General features: G+C 45.1%; 1 protein-coding gene across 4 annotated transcripts in view; it reads right to left on the bottom strand.

Moving 5' to 3' along the window:
• The window catches only part of LRP4 (LDL receptor related protein 4), an 84,804-nt gene that overhangs the window by 13,338 nt on the left and 49,597 nt on the right, over positions 1-21,869 (bottom strand). For 3 of the 4 annotated variants that reach the window (XM_069017286.1, XM_069017289.1, XM_069017290.1), the window contains exons 3-23: positions 18,588-18,704; positions 16,876-16,989; positions 16,317-16,433; positions 13,742-13,870; positions 13,268-13,387; positions 13,012-13,137; positions 10,603-10,728; positions 10,019-10,153; positions 9,729-9,854; positions 8,452-8,682; positions 8,038-8,194; positions 7,464-7,681; positions 6,367-6,543; positions 5,677-5,802; positions 4,766-4,974; positions 4,071-4,152; positions 3,344-3,449; positions 2,319-2,520; positions 1,708-1,897; positions 1,326-1,457; positions 513-653 (exon numbers count right to left, since the gene is read on the bottom strand). In XM_069017286.1, the coding sequence (XP_068873387.1) occupies positions 513-653; positions 1,326-1,457; positions 1,708-1,897; positions 2,319-2,520; positions 3,344-3,449; positions 4,071-4,152; positions 4,766-4,974; positions 5,677-5,802; positions 6,367-6,543; positions 7,464-7,681; positions 8,038-8,194; positions 8,452-8,682; positions 9,729-9,854; positions 10,019-10,153; positions 10,603-10,728; positions 13,012-13,137; positions 13,268-13,387; positions 13,742-13,870; positions 16,317-16,433; positions 16,876-16,989; positions 18,588-18,704 (3,081 nt within the window). The remainder of the gene's footprint in view (positions 1-512; positions 654-1,325; positions 1,458-1,707; positions 1,898-2,318; positions 2,521-3,343; positions 3,450-4,070; positions 4,153-4,765; positions 4,975-5,676; positions 5,803-6,366; positions 6,544-7,463; positions 7,682-8,037; positions 8,195-8,451; positions 8,683-9,728; positions 9,855-10,018; positions 10,154-10,602; positions 10,729-13,011; positions 13,138-13,267; positions 13,388-13,741; positions 13,871-16,316; positions 16,434-16,875; positions 16,990-18,587; positions 18,705-21,869) is intronic. The other variant, XM_069017287.1, reaches the window with a different exon arrangement.

Below are 21,869 nucleotides of genomic sequence, written 5' to 3'. Positions count from 1 at the left end.
GCAAACTTTCTTGTTCCAATTCTCCCCAAAATATGTAGGACCTTTACACAAAGTCTGACCTTCACACAGGGACAAAGAACACCTAATACCATCAGCTAGTAGTAGAGTTCCACATCTGATTTTTCAAAATGAGACTGTCCACCTTACAGTGCAACAGCGTTTACATCCAAAACAGCATCAGATGTTTACTATATATGAACAACCAGAGTCTCAACTCTACTGTCATAAAAGGCCTCAGCAGGAGGAACATTCTTAAATCTAAAATGCACGGGAACCCCACTCAATATTGCAGGCACATTTTCCATATAGTTTGTGTCCTCTGCTTTCCTATAAGGATATTCCTTTCCTCACTGGAAACTAATTATTTGCAGCACATACAAGGAAAAAAAGCCAAAACCCACCCAAATCCACAGCCTACAGTAAGATCTGTGCGTGGGTCTTTACTCAGACATTTAGATATGAAGTTACTTGTTGCATTTCAAACACAGTAGGATACACTAAGAAGTTCAGACCTTCACGAGAATCCACTCCAATTGCAATGGTGTTCTTCATGGTGACATTGACTGAGACAACAACATCTGCAAAGTAGGGGATATCCAGAGAGACCATCCGGATGTCAGTCCTTCTGGCAAAGATCAGAAAGCTGGTCATTCCTGCAGAGTTGAAAACGGACAGGTATTAGTGAAGAGCAAGTTCAGTCAACTGTAGCCATCATTTATCCAATATTCTAGAGGTTCCATCCACTTCAGTGGAAAAGGGAAAGTGTGTCAGGCAGATCTCGGCTTATGGACAGTCTGTGTACAAAAGCTTTATTGAGCATCACTTAATGCTTCTTTACATCCAAGTTGAAAAGCAGTACACTCATAAAAGAGTTACTTCTGCTAATACGTGTGGGAAATGGAAATCAGGAGTCACTTTTTTCCTGCTGAGGAGGAAAAGTGGATGTACCATGGCCTGAAGCCAAGTGCCTTCCACCGTCCTCAAAAGAGGGTTCACAGGAGGAGTGTATACAGACCTATTAAAGAATGTAGCACCTTGTAGTTTAAGATTTCACCTCGATATTACAGCAAAAGTATGGGAAAAAATGTGGCATTTGGTTTACTTGTCCAACATCATTTTAAGAAAAATGTCTCCTTCATCAATCCATTTATCAGTAAGTTTCTCCATAGTAATTCCCACTCAGTTTGAAGGTACAGGCACCAAATGGGTTTTTCAAGGGGTAAAGCAGGTAAGCACATAGAAGTGAAATTTGTTCTCTAACAAGGCAGAGGCAAAATGTAGCTGTGATACAAAACTGCAATGAGGATCCTACAGAGAAGACTCACCAGGGGAGCAGGTCTTGCCATCAGATTGCAGGTTGATCCCTGTAGGGCAGGTACAGCTGTAACCTTTTGGAGGAGGTGCCAAAAGGCACAGGTGACTGCAGCCTCCATTGCTAACTTCACATGCTGTATGTACTATGGAAAAGAGGATGAGAAATCCATGAGCCAGTAGCACCAGTACAAAAAAGGGATGCAACAGCTATAGAAATGCATTCTAGAATGCCCTCAAATACCAAGTTGAGAGTTAATTCTCATGTTCTCATATCCTACACAGACACTTAAGACAATGAGGGCTGACAGGTCAGCTCCTTGCAGAAAAGATGTGCCACACGGCAGAGCCGGACCAAGCTCTCAGCTCAGTGGGGCTGGGGGGTGAGCTCTGTACCTGGTGGCCTGTGCCGGTGGAAAACATGAATATCCATAAGATTCTCCAGATTGTCCTGCAGCGTTTCCCGAGACTGCCCAGTCCTCCTATCTGCGCTCTGGATACTTTTGGCCTGCCAGTCTGTCCAGTAGATTCTCTCGCCATAAAGAGTAAGTCCAAAGGGGTGAGGCAGATTGGTCCCAATCAGCACCTGCTCAGATTGCCCACAGCCCCCCAAGAAATAATATAATGTAATGTAATGTAATGTAATGTAATGTAATATAATATAATATTATATTATATTATATTATATTATATTATATTACTTTAAAACTAATATATTTATACAGAGTATATATAAGTGACTATGAAGTCACTAAGGGGAAGAGGCTTCCCTTGCTCCCTCTAAACTTCATAACATACAATCACAGCAAGAGGAGAGTGATGAGGCAACCCTAGCCCTCAAACTTCCCTCACACACAGTTTGAAATTAAAAGGGAGCTTTTTCTCCCAGTGAAAGCAGCTGTGTACTTTGACTTGTAAATTTCCCTTTCCATTGGAAAAAGAGGCAGGAGCCATGAGCACTTTGTGTTCAGGCTCCCAGGCCTGCTCCTCAAAGACAGCTTCCATACCTTCCTGTGGCTTCCATCCAGACTGGCATACTCGATGGTCTTCATGCCTGCATCTGCCCAGTACAAGCGCTGTGACTCGTAGTCAATGGCCAAGCCATTGGGCCATGTCAGGTTGGAGGAAATGATCACCAAGCGGTTTGAGGCATCCATCCCAGCACGTTCAATTTTTGGGTTAGCTCCCCAGTCAGTCCAGTACATGAACCTGAGAAGAAGCCCAGACAGGAGTGAATGCCCACACTTCTTCAGTGCCACTACAGCCAGGCAGTGCTACAGAGAAGCAAGGGAGCCTGGTGCCTTCAGGCCCTAGCAGGAAGAAGCATTAGACTATTACTGTACTCATATCCAGCCTTCAGTTTTTGTAATGTTCCTAAGATCATACTCAAATTTATATACCTTCTACTGCCCATGGGCTGGCCTAATTACAATGTGTAGGAAAAAGTTCAAGGTAATAGGTCAAGGTCTAAAAATGAACTGATTATTTACCAGTCTACACCACTAGCCCTTTACACTCTTGCTGCATTTGTGTTCCGGTAATCCACTCAAGGAAAGAATAGCAGCACACTTTCACTCTAGACATTCAATGCTTCTAAAGCAATGGCTGGCAAGCTTTTTCCTATCCACCCTATCCCCATCTCCACAAGGTCTGAGGACATCCTTCTGACTGAAACTCCAGTTGATAAGCAGGGAGCTTGAATACAAATTCAGTGTACATGTGAAATAGAGAAGTAGAAAACATCTAGATGGCCCCATTCTTAGTATTTTTTGTACCATACCTTTAGTTATTACATCCCCAGGACAAACAAATGAAAACACCAGCCACCTCCTGCAAGCTCCACAGCACAACAGGCAATTACCTCTGCTTATCTTGTTCCATTATCATCTAAAATCATATCTCTAGTTTCTGCTGTTAGCAGCTTGTAGAACAATGGCACCAGCAAGGAAGAAAATTGTACAAAACCAAAGAACCAGAATATCTTTAGACATGCAAGAATTGTTATGTCATCCCAGAAGAAAGAATCTCTTACCCTCCAACAGGGTCCACCACAATATCTCTAGGTCTGTCTAGGTTCTCCCAGATTAGAACAGTTCTCATGGTCCCGTCTGTGTTGGAGACCTCTATCCGATCTGTTCCTACAAAAATTGAGAGAGAAAGTGACAGAGATCAAATTGGAATTGCAAGAGCTCAGGCAAAAAAACCTCCATATAAAAATTCCCTATATTCTTCCCCTATATCCATCACTGTTCTTAGCTGGAAGATGGGTAAGAAGTGGGACTTAAAGTGTCACTTTCCATCCTCTCAAGTCACCTCTGTGGCTGCTACTGATGTGGAGTCCTGTATGGATGTAAACCACCTCTTACCTAAGCCCCCAAGCCATGAGACAGCACCTAGGAAAGAATAATCTTCCTTACATCTCTCTCAGCTATGACTATCCAGCAGGGAACATGCTCCAAGTATTACCTGCTGCACCCCAAGATATACTGCTGGAAGATACATAAACGCACACAATCACAAGCTCTGCAGCAAGACAACAGTGGTGAATCTTTTTACAGATTTAGTACTGGAAAAAGAATTAAGCTAAGGGTTGTGCCTCAATTCACACTCATTTAGAAGCACATGACATGAAGCTCCATTTTTTGCTACACAGAAATAGACAAATTTGGAATGAGACAGACAGAACTACCCAGTGGATTTTCAGTTTTCATGACTAATAAGGAAGACAGAAATCTATGTAAAGCAGAGGATCCCAGTACCTGCATCAGTCCAGTATAGTTTGTTGGTGACCCAGTCAATTGCCAGTCCAGCTGGACTTTCCAGGCTAGTGTCCACCACAACCTAAATGAAAATAAAAGGAAAAAATCCTTAGTGAAATTAGACCTTAGGGAGGAAGTACTTGCCCAATGCACTAGCCATGCACAAACAATGTTAACTTTCAAAAGTCAAAAGCCTGAGCAGAGCACTGCCACACAAGAGAGAACATCAAGGACTTAGAAGTCCAAATAAGGCTTTTATTTGGAGAAGCATCTATTTTTTGTGCCTGTTCAAAATGCAAATCCAAACTTTGAACTCTGTTTGCCTCATTTATAGCACCATCAACCTAGGAGTGTGTGCAAAAAGCATTCCCAAAGAGCATGACTCTTGTTCCAAATGTAGAACATAACAGAGGATTTAATACTTCTTCCTTTCAGATTTTAGGGCTACAGCAAAGGAATTGACCACAGCCCACAAATCACCATGCTTTATGTCTCCATTCAAGGTTTTCCATACATCCAACTTGTTTATGAAGTGTCCAGTGATCTCATTAGTTTGCCAGAACTAGGCAAACTAATGAACAAAAGATCCACCACGAACCGCAGCGCCTTAAAAGGCCAGTGTATCCCAGTGGCTTCAATCTGATGCTCAAGGAGTCTCCTGGCCAGGTGACCTCCACCCACAGTGAACACTGTACCTCCTGGTTTGATCCGTCCCATTTTGCTCGGCTGATGGAGTCAGTGCTAACATCTGTCCAGTAGACATAGTCATCCTTTGAGTCCCAATCTAGAGCCACAGCACTGCGAACATCAGCAAGGGGGATGACATCATCTGACAAGTCATCTGTGTCAAAGCTGATCCGACGGATGTCCATCCTTCGGGCAAAAAGCAGGAACTTGTCAAGACCTGATCAAAGGTCGAAAGGTCTTCTTTTAATTTCTCTAAGTTCAACAATACAGTGACAGACAGACAATTCCCTGCTATATCCACAACCTACATCATCTCTCACTGCCAAGTCTTTTGTCTTTTTTTTTTCCTGGAAGCAAAACATCACTGGGAGAGGGATGGGCAAGGGGGGTCAGAGTGGTTGTGAGCTCACTCCTGGGGTGTAACTTATGCTGAGGGAACAAGGCCAACCATATTCTTCAAAGGATGGCACAGACATCCCTCCAAATCAAATAGCTATTTAAAAATAGCTCTTGAGAATTTGGGAGATAGTTGGTCTAATTCTTTTGCATGGTTGCAAACTAGGAGAAATGTGGCAATGATGAGGACTGAATTGTTGTTCATCACTGACACAGTCATAATGGGAATTTTAGGGAGACAATCAGCTGTGAAGGGTAGCATGGTATCAATAGCAGCCCTGAAGTAAGAACCAAGGGTGGAATTTGTCTGTATCCCCACTCATGAAGCCTAGTGAGGGCAGTGAGAATACACAACAGGGGAATGCATCAAAAAGGTGAAGCACCCTCTGGAAGGACCCTTAATACTTCTAACTCCGTCTATCGAGCTGCATCTCCTCGGAAGCAAAGGCTGCTGATGCTTAATCCCACTGCCAACCCTCTGCCGCCCACTGAACATCTGAGCATGTGGTCCCACCTCACTTACTCTGGGCACAGGCATGGCTGCTGGTCTTGCGGAAGCCTGTGGGGCAGGCACAGGTGTAATCCTTGCTGCTTGGCAAGCAGAGGTGAGTGCAGCCTCCGTTGTTGTCCCCACAGCGGTTTCTCCCTGCTCAAGTAGCCAAAGAGAAAAGCAACCACACATAAAGCAAAGAGTAAAGAAACAAAGAGGAAAAAACACTAGCTGAAGTGTCAAGATCACATGGATATAACTTCCCTACCCAGCACTTAATTGAAAATAAGAAAATGTATAAACTAAAACACTAACTCCATCTTTATGGCTGAATTTTAAAATGAACATTTAACTCAATTCACTTCTAGAGCAGATAATGCAGATAAGGCAATTGAAGAGGAATAAGGGAGGTGTCTGTCATTATGATGCCCACTTATATTTTTTCCCCCATCCCAAAACAGCTCTTGCATAAACAAGGCCCCCGTATTTCCTACTCAGCGGCCTCCACCCCCGATGTCAGCAGGGGGAGCTGCGGTAACACCCAACTCCGAGGCCGGGAGACCTCAACACGAGGGCGGTGGAGCAAGTTCAGCCACAGCCCCGGGCACAGGCAGCGATGCGTCCATGTGCTGGGTTCAGGCTGTCATCTGCCGGCTTTACAGGGAGTGGGTGGCTCCAGGTCTTGTACTGGCTCAAATGAGTCTCTACCTGCTCTGCAGTTACCTGCTGGCTGACGCTGAGGATGCAGCGTGTGGATGTCCATAGGGAAGTGGAGTTTGTTGCGGATGATCTCCTGGTTCTTGCCTGTGAATTTGTTGGCACTATTGATGCTCTTGGTGTGCCAGTCTGTCCAGTACAGACTGTCCTCAAACACAGTGATAGCAAACGGGTGTGGGAGCCCTGCAGTAGACATCCAATACAGGTATATAATCAGGTCTAACACGACTTGGGCTAGCAGGGAGACAAGGGAATGCTCTTTCCACTGCCCCTTAGGCTTCACCACAGTCAACCTGCTCAAATACGCTTTACACTAATTTAACAGAAAATTATTCTCTGCTGTCCTATAATCAAAGATAGAATGTTAAGGGGCTGGAATGGACCTTAAAGGTCATCTAGTCCCAAGACCCCCACCTTAGGCAGGGACATTTCCCACTAGACCAAGTTGCTCAGAGCCTTATCCAACCTGGCTTTGAACGCTGCCAGGGTTGGGGCACTCACAACCTCCCTGGGCAACCTGTTCCACAATCTCACCACCCTCACAGTAAAAAATTTCTTCCTAATTTCGAACCTGAATTTCCTCTCTTTTAATTTATATCCAGTACTCCTTGTCCTAGCACTACAGTTCCTGGTGAAGAATCCCTCTCCTGCTTCCATGTAGGCCTCCTTCAGATACTGGAAGGTTGCAATCAGGTCTCCACACAACCTTCTCTGCTCCAGGCTGAACAGCCCCAACTTTCCCTCCAGCCTGTGTTTGCAGGAGAGTGCACCAGTCCTGTTATCAACTTCATGGCCCTCCTCTAGACTTCCTCCAACAGTTCCATGTCCTTCTTATGTTGGGAGCCCCAGAGATGGATGCAGCACTCCAGGTGGAGTCTCACAAGAGCAGAATCACCTCCCTCAACCTGCTGGCCATGCTGCTTTTGATGCAGCCACTGACGACTGGATAGAAAACTCCATCCCTCAGTGGTGACAGAATTCATTCCACAGTCAAAGGAGACAAGCACAGATGCAAGAGCCAGCGTCTCAAACTCAGATCAGCACTGTGCTACTCTGTGGTCTTTATTGCAGAAAGCACTCCCTGGAGAGAGCCTGTTACTCACCTTGGCTAATAACAGCCTTCCTATTGCGTCCATCAAGGTCAGCCCTCTCAATGACATGATGTTTGGCATCCACCCAGTACATTCGATGTCCTGCATAGTCAATGGTCAGTCCATTGGGCCAGAAGAGGTGTGTATCCGCAATGATGCGCCGATTAGAGCCATCCATGTTGGAATACTCAATACGGGGAGTGTTGCCCCAGTCAGTCCAGTAGATAGTACTGGAGGAGGCAGGGAGAAACAGCTAGAAAACTTATGGCCCACATACTGCACCCAACATCACTCCCTATCAGGGCAAAACAATATCTGTCCTGTGACCTCGAGCATGAGACTGGGTCACAGCCATGGAAGAAGTGAAAAGTAACACCCAGCCTGCTGAAAGCTGAAGGGTCCAGAGCAGTATTAAGGCTTTGAAGGGTCCCAGCATTGACAGGTTCCCTAAACTGTCAGTGCCAACTGAAGTCTCGAGCCCAGAGGTAACCTTTGCGACCTAGAATGGGGTTTTCAATGTTCAACAAGAAGCATGTACATGGAGGGATCACTGGGCTCCCCCCTGGTTTCCCACGTTTTCACTCACCCCTCCATAGGATGCAGGGCAATTGCTCGGGGCTTCTCCAGGTTCTGCCACAAAAGCACTTTCCTGTGAGTGCCATCCAAGTTTGCTACTTCAATTCGAGATGTCCCAGAGTCTGTCCAGTATAATTTGTCATGGATCCAATCAATAGCAAGTCCACCTATGTCCAAGAGAGAATTAAGTGCAGAATGAAACCATGGATCTGCACAGAAGAATAGTTCCCTTTCCCTGTTCACCTTAGAAGAGGCCCAGTTTCTTTCCTGCCAGCCAAGATTAACTCCAGGGGGACACTCACCTCACACCCATTCCATCCAACCCATACCCTTGCTCAGGGAGATGCACTTTGTTCTGAATGTTGGGTCCCCGCTTTTCTCCCCTCACCAACCCTAGGCTGTTGCCTTTTTTGTGATGACGCACCTGGGCTCTCCAGCCCTGTGGAAACCACCTCTTCCACATTGCTACCATTCAGATTGGCTCTCATGATGCGATCAAGCGTGACATCAGACCAGAACACCAGCTCCTTGCTGTGGTGGAAGTCAAGGGCAATGGCATTTTCCAGGTTGTTCAGGAGCAGCGTATACTCGGAGCGATGAGGCAACACTTGTCGGATATCAATTCGATTGGCGAAGAGCAGCACCGGCTCTGGCCCTAAGAATATATAGGAAGATGGCATTAGAGTACTTCACAGCATTTGACTGGACCAACTGGACCATCCCTCTGCACCAAGTCCCAGAACACAGTTTTGCAGGACTGGCAGCAGAAATCAACCCCCAAGTGCAAAACACTTCAGAGAGCTGTTTTTACATCCTCTATGCACAATCCTAACTCGAAGATGAGCAGTTTTAAAACTTCTGGCAAACATTAACTCAGCAAGAAGAGATCATTCCAGGTCCCACCTAAGCCTACCTCACCTCAGCCTCTGAAACCATATCACTAGACAGCCACTTGGCAGCTGGACTATAGTTTGCTTTTCCTATGTCCATTTCCTAGCCATGCTAACACACATGCTCTACTACACCTTCTACAACAGACAGGGCACAGTTGAAATATACCTCGGCCAGATATAAACTCAGCAGGTACTTCCACTTTAAAAAAAAACCAAAACACACAAAATATCAACATCCTTCATGGATTTCACTAGGGGAATTCCTAATGAAATCTAAAGTCTTTAAGTGGAATTTCTAATTCCTCAGCTCCTACATTAGCGGAGGAATACAGTTAAAGAAGTGCATAGACGTCCTTTAAAAAACCCAGCAGATGTCCATACAACAGCCATTCACAGCATTCAGGATTGGTGACCAGCATCAAGGGTCAAACCACAAGGAGGTGTGATACATCCTCACTCATTGGAAAGACTAACACACTTCCTGAACAGAGACAGAAAGCTCATTTTGTCCCAGGTTCTGAGTCACAAGGAATGACAAAGGACTAGGAGGAGAAGGCAAGCACTATCTCCTTGGCAGGGAAAGGAAACAGTGTAGTATACCTCTCTCCATGGTCAAAATCACACAAAATTTTCACAAGCATTTATCAACAAAGTGGGCATATCGAATACAAATCCAGGTACTTCCTTTCCTTCACATGTTCGTTTGGTGAACAGCACAAAGCTGCCAGTGAAGAACTAGAGACATAATTATGAGAACTGGAGCAACAGATGCACATCGGTTTTGTTGTTAGGTTGAGCTCCCCTTTACCTAGAGCTTTGCAGCTACGTTTGTCAGGTCGCAGCTCGTAGCCTTGCTCACACCAGCACTGGAAGCCTCCTTCACTGTTGGTACAGCCTTGGCTGCAGTAGCCTTCCTCAGCACACTCATTCACATCTGCATGTTACAGAGAAAGTTACCATTAGATAGATCATCAACAAACCCGACAATCTCACTGATAGATTGCATCTGTTTTCATACTCTGATTTTCACCCTGTCATAGCCACCAACTTCAAACATACCAAAGCAGCAGGGAGGAGGCTACTGCTCCAAAAACCTACCTTGGCATGATCGGCCATCTTCCAGGAGCCTGTAACCTGTGTGGCAAGTGCACTGCACCATCCCTCGTACCGTCTGGCACTTCTGAGCACAGCCACCGTTGTTGACATTGCAATTCTCCTCCCCTGTTCGTGGACCTGCGGAAGAAACATGTGAAGATAACTGAGCTGAAACCACATGGCAGCTGCTCTTGCCTTCAGCTGTTAGGCAGCAGTTGCCCTTCAAAGCAGGCTGAACAAGAGGGGGAGGACACAATCTGTGCTGGAAGCTTCCTCTTTGCAGTCAGAGCTCTCCTCTGCAGGCCACAACTGAACAGGACAACAGAGCTCAGATCAACTTGTTTTTAGGATTCAGTGTCTCTGCAGGCAAGTGGTGATACCTGAGATCATAATCTTTTCCCCATTACTCCTCGTGTGCGGTCTTTAACTGGCAAAACCAACATGTTTTTTTTCCTCAATCTTTAACTCTCTCCCATTATCACAGCTCAGGCTTTCTTTCCTACACGTATCCTTCAGTAACACCGGATAGATTCCCACACATTACTAAGCCTCCATTTATGTTTAAGACTGAACTTGGGAGGACTTACGGCAGTTTTGATGTGGGCTCTCATCACTGCCATCTCCACAATCATTTGCTCCATTGCACAGCTTCCTCTGGCCAATACAACGCCCGTTCTCACACAGGAACTGGTCTGGGGCACACTGAGGGGTGCCTGCAATAGAAGAAGGGAAAAGTAGCACACCACAGCTTACTGATGGAACAACAGTCATGATGAAGAAAAGAATACAGAACATTTTCTAAGATTTTTTACAAACTTTTCCTATGAGCACAAATCCATTACTTCCTATTTTCTCGAGTTCAGCTCATCTAGCACTCCTTATTCCTCCACATATTTTTATGCTTATTTGGAGGTCTGCAAACTCTCTTCCAATCTGAGTCCACTGCTGCTTTACTGTGAAGCTCATCTAACTAGTTTCTCTTACAATGACTGGAAGGCCCTGGCTTAGCTCCCTTTGGTACCAGAATCCACAGCTCTACTCAGCATGTGCAAAGGAGGAGTCAGTTCCTCAGTTTAATAATCTGATCTGTCACACCAGCATGGCTATGGATCTTAAGCCTGCCTAGGAAGGAACATCTTGTCTAGCCCTAGCTGCACTTTGATGGACTTGGAATGAGATTTACATGCATCCCTGAAATCTGAGCTCAGGCAACAGGATTTCACATGACCTACACGCTTCAACTTCTGCTGTTGGCAAGGAGACTGTACAGAATTCTTGTAAGCAAAATAATACTGTTTGTAGGGACTTTGCCAATCTGATTGTTTCTTCAGCAATAACTGCACTGTCCTGTTGCCTCTTACTTCTTGTACCTCTTAAGGTGACTTGATTAACAGTCCCTAAATCATCACCCTCTGATAATCTTACAAAGATAACAGGACAATACAGTTACCAGCAGAGAAACAATCAGATTGGCAGACTGCCTGTAAGCAGCATGGAAAAGGGTAGTTGTGAGATTAACAAGTATAGTTAAGAACTACAGACACACAGAGTGGGAACATAAAACCAAACCACATGCAGATTCACTTTTCAGAGCACAAGAATACTTTATATGAAGGATTCTGAAACTTGGACTTCATTTGTCATATTGAACATAAAGATCCTTACACCAGCTGACTGCCTAGTATTTTAGGAATCTTCTCTATGGCCAAAAAAAAATAACTCTGCACTAAAACCAAGAGGATTTTAACTCTTGCTACAGACATTGGGACACCACACTGTGTCACTTAGATGAGCCAGTACACATCCTGCTTGGAAAACCCAGTTTAATTTTCACCATAGACCTTTCACTCTCACCATAAATCTAATGTAGAGCTGTACAACTAACCTCACAGTAACAATACCTTGTGTTTGGTTTGATGTGGACAGTGAATTTCAGTGGCTCTGGAAGTTTGACTTGGTTTCTAGGTGGCAATTGTTCTTTCAGTACCTCTAAATACCTTTGTTATCAGGATGGGGAAACAGGGTTACTAGCTTGTCTTTAAGTACAATTGCTTTTTCCAGGATCACCACACTGATGCTCAAAACAGCTGACCAATGGAGAGCAGCTGCTCTCAAATGACTACAAAGTGTGCCTCTCCAGGTCATCTGAGCTCAGTTGTCCTTGTAGAACACCCACTCTCCACTCCTCAACAGCCCCAAAATAAGAGGTACAGTTTCATAAATCCATTTTGTCACCCCTAAAACCACTGCTCAGAATACACTGATCCAGAAGGATTAGTACATATAGCTGGGCTCCACTCACTAGGATGAATTCAGGAACCAGTACACTCTGTTCCTCAACAAAGCCTATAGGCATCCTGAAGGCTTTAAGGAAAAGAGAAGATTCTAGACATTCCTTGAATCCTACCATAACACTAGGGTGTGTTGAAATCCTCCTCCTCTCCATAACCACTATCACGCAAAAGAATACCAAAATGTGAAATGAATACTAGAAAGAGTAATTCCTGAGCAAATATCTAAGGGAGAATCTGACAACCTTAATCCTCTAAAACAAAGGCTTTATTCTTCTCTTCCACTAAATGTCCTTTTTGATTCCACTGCCTGCTAGAATTGTTAGCAATTTCACAATGCAACATGAAAGCCATCCAGAACTACCTAGAAGGCAGTTAGTATTTAAGTTAGTATAGCCCATGTGACAAAGGTAGTAACTTGGCACATTATTGATGTTTCCAAGTCTGAATGGAATTGTCCCAGAGCTCTGTGGTAATTCACAGTGTAGGGACACGATAGGAGGATACTTGACCAGAAAACACCTTCACCTAAGTTAGTTTAAGCACACAGACCTGCACAAGTTGGCAAGCACCTACAGATCCCATTCTCTGGGAAGGACAGAAACTCTAGGCTGAACTCAATGAAGCAATCCAAAACAGACTTCACTACCTATTACCTTCCGAATGGAAACATTAGCTATTAAGCAGCAAGGCAGCAGGTCAAACCTGTGTTCTCACAGTTCTCCTCATCACTGTTGTCAGAGCAGTCATCTTCCCCATCACAACGCCAGGACAGACGGACACAGCGTCCCGACTTACAGCGGAACTGGTCAGCTGTGCACATAGACATAGCTGAGGGTCCAAAAAAGGAATATTAGGTGAGCAAGAAGGATCAGAAGAGAGCCAATTCCAAAGCTAACTGTCCCAAACACTCTTTTGCATCCACAGAAATGGAATGTTTCCACCAGTTCCCAGCACTCACTGCAGTTCCTCTCATCTGACTGGTCATCACAGTCAAAGTCTCCATCACACCTCCAGCCAGCATTAATGCACAAGCCACTGTTGCACATGAACTCTCCAGAGCGACAAGGCTGGTGAGATGCTGCAGAGATGACAAAACACAAAAAGAGCAAACTCAGACCAACATAACACCCCCAAAGCTCCTCAGTACCACTCTTACCCTCCATTATTAAGGAGCTTGGTCCTGGATAGATTTCTCCTGGAAACTGTTGCAATTCTTGTAAGCAGAAGTGCACTGACTACACAGTCAGTGTGTGCTCTCACCACTATTCTCACTTTCCAGAGTTAAACAAAACCCCTAATAATGAAGGAGCCAGCTTATGTGTGAACAATTAGATTGCCATCTACACTGTAAGCCCTTCTCAAGCCAATGCAAAATCCATTTAGGTTTGTAACTCTGATGCTTGGACAAGGACATCACCCTGTACTAACTTACAGCAGTCAGATTCATCAGACCAGTCCCCGCAGTCATCATCACCATCACAGTGGTAGATGTCCAAGATGCAGCGTCCATATGCACACTGGAATTCCTCCAAGCTGCAGGTGGCAGCTGGAACATCTGATGCTAACAAAGGAATCAAAGAAAGAATGTGTGAGGTGACAAGGTTCAGTCCAGTTTAGAAGCAACCTTCTCAGTCCCATAATGAATTGGCAAGTATTCAATGGAAAGGAGTTGGAAATTACTAGCCATTGCTGCATAGCTCTGCATGATTTGTATTATTGAGAGGAATGCTGATTTTGCTTCACTGAAAAGCAGGTTAAACCTATATATAAAGACCCTCAAGCAGACAATCCAGTGAATACAATTTTAAAAAAAGTCACATAGGATATTAGGCTATGAAGACTGAACTTTCCAAGAGTTAAACTCTAGAGAAGCAAAAAGCTATGAGGAATTGATGGGAAAGCCTCAAAAAGGATCCAAGAGTGTCGCATTCCATCTTATGCTTGAAATACTATGTCTTAGTGCCCAGAAAGTGTTTAAATTGTTTAATAAATCTGAAAAAAGCTAGACAGAAAAACAGAGAGAAAAATAAAGAAACCCTTAGGGACAGCTCCATATTAAGGACTGAGGCATTTCAGAATGCAAGGTTAAACTAAGGAATGATTCCTTTAAAATTTTAACAAAAATAAGCACTTGAAGACCAAAGGAAGCAAGCAAGCAGCAGGGTGTCCAGGCCAGCACCTGACCTTTGAGGATTTCCCCCTCCCTTTCCTCTCAAGCTCTCGCCAAAACAACCATGCCTATTTAGCAAGGAGCACTGCCAGAGAGATGACCCTGGGCAAAGCCAAACAAACTAATGGGCATGGATTTGCCTACTGCTCTCTGTTCAACAGTACACTAAGTGGGAAGGCATGAAAAACATTTTGAGTCCCACAACAGAATCTGACACCTCTTCTCATACTGTCTGAAGAAGGTACTGTATGTTTCAGCTATACAAGTCTCCCAGCTGAGGAGTTCTGAATATTAATCTATTAAACAAAACAGAAAAGAAAGACTGAAAAGAAAGAGTAGTCCGGGAAGTGAACTACACCTGCCTCTCCAACCTGAAGTAGTGGGTGCAGCCTGAAGGCAATGAACTAAGAGCTTAATTCAGTGAGTGTCCAGTGGCTGGATATGAAAATGTGTCTTAATGTGTCGCTCACTAAAGGAGTCTGAATGTTTTTGGTTTCCTTGAGAAAATGAAGTCAGTGACTTAAATTATCATGTTGTGTGATTCAATTATAACACTCACATCCCCAAAAGAAACAAAAAGAAAAGAAAAGAAAAAAAAACACAAAAAAGAAGAGTGTAGTCCTGCCTTGTCCCAGATGAATGACAAACATGATTGTAGATAAGGAAAAGATGACAACCACATGGATGAAGATAAGAGAATAGGAGGTAGCCAAACTGACCTTCTTAGCAAGTTACTTAGAATGTCTTACAGAGACAACTGCCAGCCAGGACTGAAATAGCATTCCAGCTCAGGAAGCAGGGACACCACTTCTAGGTGCCCCTCCACTCCCACAGGAGGCAATGCTGGAACATCTCTCTTCCCTTCCTGAGGGTCTATTCACAGTCTTCGGTGAAGTGACAGGCAAGGGAACAAGAAAGGCAGAGAGCGAAAGGAGAAGGAGAGAGGCTGGCTTCCTCTTAGAGTCCTTCCCTGTCTTAGAAATGTTTGCAGCCCCTGGCTTTCTGCCAACTCTCATTATCTGGAGAGATAAAAGACAACTCCCCCATGCATCCACTCCCCCTGCCCTTCAGGAGCTGGCGGCCCTCATCCCCCTCCCAGAGCCTTTTGAAGTTTCCTGCTATCTAGAACAAATTCTGCAAAATGCCTTTGAGAGCAGGGTGGGGGAAGGGACCACTGCAAGTTCCAGAGACATGGACAGTGCTAACAGACACAGGAGAGAGGCACTGTGGATTAGAAAGGGACACAAATTCCTGTCCCACTTGCTACAAGCCTGTGAAGGCAAAGAAGGAAACAACTGTTGTGGGTTCTCATACCCCAGCCCCACTTTGCCCTTCAGCATCAGTCACTTTTCGGGAAACATCCTGCAAAAAGCACTTAAGTGAAAAGAGACTGGGCAAGCAGGAGGTGTCTTCAGTGTGCAGTACCTGAGGGTGCTTTCAATAAGCAGAGTACCCCTCCCCTTCCAAAATTTCACTCAGGAATCAGACAAGAAGAAAAAGAAGGGAATAGTATTCTTGTCTTCCAGCTGCCCTTCAACTCCTCCAGTTTTATAGAGAACTATATTCAGTAAAGCATAAACCTCCTGCTCTGACTCAAGGTCACAGCTATGGGAAGGAACAGAGAAGCAGCAAGGCACAGATGAAGTATGCCTGTGAGGTAACACAAGAGAGACACCATTCTTTTGCGCCCTCTGGGGTAGGCAGCAGAAGGCAGCATAGCTGCCAGTACAGGCAGGACTAACTCGATTTTGATCTCTGCTGCAGAAAACATGCCAAAACCCAAGGCAAGAGCAGGTCCAAAGGGCTGTTTCCTGTGATTACAAAGGAAAGCACTTACGGCAATTCTCTTCATCTGAGCCATCCTTGCAGTCTGTGTCCCCATCACAGAACCAGTGCTCAGCTATGCAGCTGCCATCACTGCAACGGAACTCCTTCTCTGAGCACTTTCTCATATCTGCAGAGACAGCAACACAAACAAAGCCTTAGCTTTTTCCAGAGTACCCAGCAAAACACCACACCATCCTCCTGAAGCTCCTAGGGCACCCACAAACAAGACTGCTCATTAAACCATACATACCCATGTCAGGCAGGGCCTGAGCAGAACCATCATTGTTCATTGAACTGACACGGAGTGCTGGATTCAACAGTAATCTAAAGGGACTTCACAATGGCATGTCAAGGAATGGAAGGTCTCAAGGGATTTCTTTTGCCTGGCAGGTAAGGCAAACAGCCCAAGATGCTAAGCAGCCAGCCCTTGGAATGGAATATCCCACAAGTTCAGCCCACATAAGCCAGCTGGAAGCCTTAGCCATGTTCAGGGGATCCTAGAACTGCACAGGCTGGACTCCGCACAACTCCTTTCAAAGTACTGTGAGGGCAGTATTTACATTACTCACCACACTGCTCATCACTGTTGTCCCCACAGTCATTGTCACCATCACAGTGCCATAGGCTGCGAATGCAGTATCCATTCTGACATGAGAACTCATCTTCCTCACACTCCCTTGGAGCTGCAGGGACACAACAGGGATAAGGTAAAGGCAAGGCAAGAAGATTTAGCTTGCAGAACACCAAATATGTGATGTTACAAATCAAGCAACATCATCCTCCATGGACACAGTGATGCTGGAGAGCTGATTCCCCTAACAAATACCAGGAGAGCCACTGGGAGATTTCTTGAGTGTCTCTTTTCCACTCTGATCACATGCCAACAATACGGCAGGCTCAAAAACTTGAGAACATAGGTTGAAGGAAGTAGCTGGAACAGAGAGATGAAGCCACCCATCCTATGCTGGTACGTATTCGAGCACAGGCCCAAGCCAGACTCAAGATAACCCTGCCCAAAAAAAAAGGTAATCCATGCCTCTTTTTAAATGAATTAATAGTCCCTATCATTATCTAACAAATAACTGCTAGTAGTGCTGTATTTCCACCTTCTTTTCACAACAATGCTAAAGCTGTCTTCAAAGCAAAGGGCACGTTCACTGAAGAGGGAGAGAGAAAATTTGAACTTCCTCTTCTGAACACCTCAGTATTTGCAGCCTCATTCCACTCTCCTTGCCAGTCTCCAAAGGAAGCTTGTCTGCAGACCCGTAAGGAAAGAAAAGGGACTGCAAATTTAGCACCCAAGGACTTCAGTCCAACAGAAAGCCTCCTATGGTTACTGCTAGTCTGAATAATCCCCCAGGAATCTCTCATGCACAGAACCTTGCCTTTCTCCTTTCATTAGTCTCCAAATCTTTTGATCACACCCTTCTCCACTGTTGCCTTAGATATGAGGGCATTTCGACCTTTTATGAAAAACAGAAAACCAGACCCAGACCTATATACCTTTTTCTTCATGAATATATTTGAATAGACTGGAAAATTGAGCTTAGTCCTGCATTCCAGAGCATCACACAGGATGTCAATCCCTGAACTTTGCTTCCCAGTCCTTTGCCCAAAAAGGCAGGCTAAGATCAGGGATATACTGATCAGAAAGTGAACTCATTTCCATGCATTTAGTGGACATGGAATAGTTTACAGTCAAGAGCTTTATTTCCACATTTCTTGAGATGGGGTTCCTCCATCAGAGTCACTCTGGAGCACCATGCACACAACTCTGTGTAGGCAGTATCCCTACAGCACCTCCCTCTCCTCAGGGAGCACTGTTTGAAGGGACAGGACGCTGGTGACAGCCCAGCACTGCAGAAAAGTCAGACAGTGGAACCTGAGGCCACAGGAAGTCAGCCAGACAGGCAGTTCAGTAGGATTTGGCAGGGGTTAGGTGTTTCCACTAACAGGGGAGGGCATGAAGAGCTCAGCTCAGGGAAGTGCTTCATGGGACATTAACTAGCAAAGCTGCAGGGCATAAACGGTTCTACAGCTGGATGGAGAAGCATACCCTCCCCCAAGACAGGCAGCTGAACAGCAAGCCAGGTGCCAAGGCAGCAGGGCTCACAGGTACACATCTCTGTCAGAGGCAGAATATAGCTTATTACAAGCCAGAGATCCAGAGGTCCAATTCAGGGGATAGATTTTTACATTCCTGTAATAAAAAAGGTCAACTTTCCCCAGGCATAGCAGGCAGGCACTGCACCCACCCTCTTCCCTCAGACAGGTGACTTACGGCAGTCCTGCTCATCAGAATCATCCTCACAGTCATTGTCTCCATCGCAGACCCATGACCGCCGGATACATTTTCCATTATCACAGTGGAAGTCCAAGGGGGAGCAAGTGGGCAGCACTGAAAGAGCAAAGAAACACCTCATGGAGCTGCAGCCAACTTCCTTCCTGAAAACAAAGTTCCTTCCCTCCTGAGGAAGCAGAGCTACATCTCTTAGAAACAGAAGAAAAAATTTCAAGTCATCAGGAAGAGCTGTTCCTCAGATGGGGGTCAGGGTAGGTCTGTAGCTTGGCAGTCTCTCTTCCCCAGAGGAATGCTGACCTTTCCACAATAAAGTAGCTGTTGCAATTCCCCCACTGAGTTCCTTTTTCCTCTTTCATCCTTGAGCCTGCTGTCCTCCCACAACTGCACTTGTTTTATAACAAGCAAAATTAAACTATCAACATCTTTCCGGCATGATTCCCAGTACAATCCATCCTGTTTCTATTACACAGCAAGTTCCTTAGGGTGAGAACTATCAGAAGCAATGTTTTGGGGAACAGGACTTGACAAAGTAACATGCTACAGTGTGTTTCAGCATGAGGGCTCTGTCAGTTTTTTTGTCTAAGAAATCTGCAAGGAGAAACTTAGAGGCAGGAATCCAATGCTGGGGATAATTTGTTGTACCTCAGGTGGGGACAATAGAGTCCAAACCTTGCTCGAGGTTTCCATCCAGAAAGGATGGAAGGAGGGGACAGACATGGGATGACACTTGCCTACACAGGAGTCTGTTTGCAATGGAGTGCAACCACAAACCCACAGTGTTTGAAGAGGCCTGGAGCCACAAAGCTGGAATTCGAGGGGGAGCATCAGCCCTGTTCTTTCCCCCACAGATGAGAGGAACACTCAACCCCAAAAGGTTCAGGCTTTTAAGTGCTGCCAGCTGTGGTAGGCAAGGGGCTGCACAAGATTGCTCCTGACAGGTGTGTTCTCCAAAGAACAGCCTTTGCTCAGCGATGTGAAGGGGCGAGGGCTAGAAAGGCTACTGCCTGAAACCCTTTCATCCCAGCCCAGCTTGCCGACAGCACCTCCCATCTGTCACCAGGCAGGCCAGCCCTTTTCTGCTATGCTGCTACTCCTTTCCCTGCCAACGCTATCCTGGAGGTGGGAGTGAGAGCAGAGGGAGGTGGGTAAAAAAAGAAGGTGAAGACAGCAGCCACACACAAAAGGAGGATGATTTAATAAGGAGAACAAATAGTCACATTTTCAGCTTTTCCAGCTTTCTCAACCTTCTGTTTCCCCTTGGCCCAGGACTGCTGCCAGTGTCCTGCTAAAGAAGCATGGATTATATATACTAAATTGTTCACTGCTCTCCATAGCAAGCACTCCAAAAATTCTCACCAAGGGCCTGTCCTAAAAGCCCCCCTCTCTAAGAATACATTAGGGCAGATAAATTCAGACTTTCTCTAACATCCATTTTTCTAACCACAAATTCAGATCATCTTTTCTGCTGTTCCTGTAGTGTGGCAGGCATTTCTGTACCTAAAGACATCACTGCAGATGTAATTGCTCTCAACATTCAAAGAATTTGGCATTGGCCCTTGGGAAAAGGTCCTTCCCATCATGTCCAGGCTATCCCATGCAGATATCTATCCATTTCATATCCAGCTACTTTTAGGCCCCAGAGGGGTATGAAGGAGAAAGAAGCACAAAAATCTGTATTTTCCCTCTACAGGTTTGACAGCACTCTGGTCTTCCAATAGCTGACCCTTTTCCTTACATTGCACTTTCTCTGGGCACCCCTGTGCTGCTGCAGCAAAATGAAGGAGTTCCCTCTTCTTCCTCAGGGCAGGTAGAAGTAGAAAATTCTCCACTTTCCAAACTCTGCTTCCAAATAAAATCAAGACATTTTTGGACTCAGTCAGTCCCACAGATCAGCCCTCTCTCTCCCAAGCACAACTTCCAAACACTGCATGCTGAGAAAACCTTCCGTGGCCTCAGCTGCAATTTCAGGACTAAGACCATCCATCCAGCATATGCTTTAGCATGACTAATCACCAAAGGACTGCACAGGAGCCACCTGGAAGGGAATTTGCATGCTCACTCTCCAGGGGAGAATTCTTCAGGCTCCCAGAGGGTTAAGCCATTAGCGCTGGTTCAGAGCAGATACCATTATCCCACTGAACTGCTGCATCCTTCATGAGGTAATGACATAAAATGAAATTCCACCCCTACAGGGAGCAGTTCAGCCAATTTCATACTCTTCCTAGATATAAAAATCAAGCTTCAAGCACAGGGGAAGAGAGCAAAACACAAACTGCCATATACAGAGGAGGACCAAATTCCCCAACCCAGCAGAGAGCAAGTGTGTGCTAGCCCAGACAACACTGGGGTGGAGGCAGGGTGGGATTAAATCCCCTTCTACAGGAGTTCTACTTTAAAGGAGGAAGAAAAACCACAAACCCACTTGAGACCAAAAAAAACCAAACTAATGAATGAGGGCTGATGTCTCATAGAGCAGAGGAACTGCCAATGGGATCAGGGCAGGGATCCACATAAACTTGTAACCTGAATCTAATAATGGTCAGGAACAGATGCTTCAAAAGAAAATGCAAGAAATTCTGGGAGCAGCTTTCACATGGGAGCAGTCTCTTCCTAATCCCCCTCTTCCTAGGTCTGCCCTCCCAATCCCTTCTTCCCACTAAAAAGCACACTGCTTACACAGAAACATTCCTGTTTCTTTCTATTTGTTCTAAGCACATCAGGCCCCAGTTCCACTGCACAGCCCTTTGCTGTAGGGTTGTTACTAATCAGCTCTTCTGTTGGCCATTTATTACTTCATATTTTGATGGGTTTTACTCCTACAGAGTCAAAGCTGAGGCCATATCACTAGCCCACAGTGAATGTTTAGTACTGTTGTAAATACATCCAGAGTGTCTGGAAATTTGAAGTTAAGAGGAAATTCAAAAGTTAGGAGGTCACACTTAGTACACTCAAACAACCACCACTATGTTTTGTTCTGACATGATGGAGCAGCTATACAATCTGGTAAGTGTATTGCTTTTACTCATATAGCTCATTTTAAAAACCACAGTCAGAAGATGTGATACAAATGAAGCAGCATGAACTCTCTTCACTGACAGAGGTGGAACAAGACCTCTTCATCTTGCTGGAGGACAAGCTGGATTAGCATCAAGAAGACTCGAAACTGAATCCCTATATTCTCTTCCCAGCTTGATATTGATGCATGACTCTGGGACAGTTCTGCCTCTTTAGCCTCATTCTCCAACCTGTAAAATGAAGGCT

The sequence above is a fragment of the Aphelocoma coerulescens genome, chromosome 5, assembly GCF_041296385.1.
Source record: "Aphelocoma coerulescens isolate FSJ_1873_10779 chromosome 5, UR_Acoe_1.0, whole genome shotgun sequence".
Lineage (NCBI taxonomy): Eukaryota > Metazoa > Chordata > Aves > Passeriformes > Corvidae > Aphelocoma > Aphelocoma coerulescens.
The sequence above is the reverse complement of the archived record's forward strand: the minus strand, read 5'-3'. Positions and strand labels throughout refer to the sequence as shown.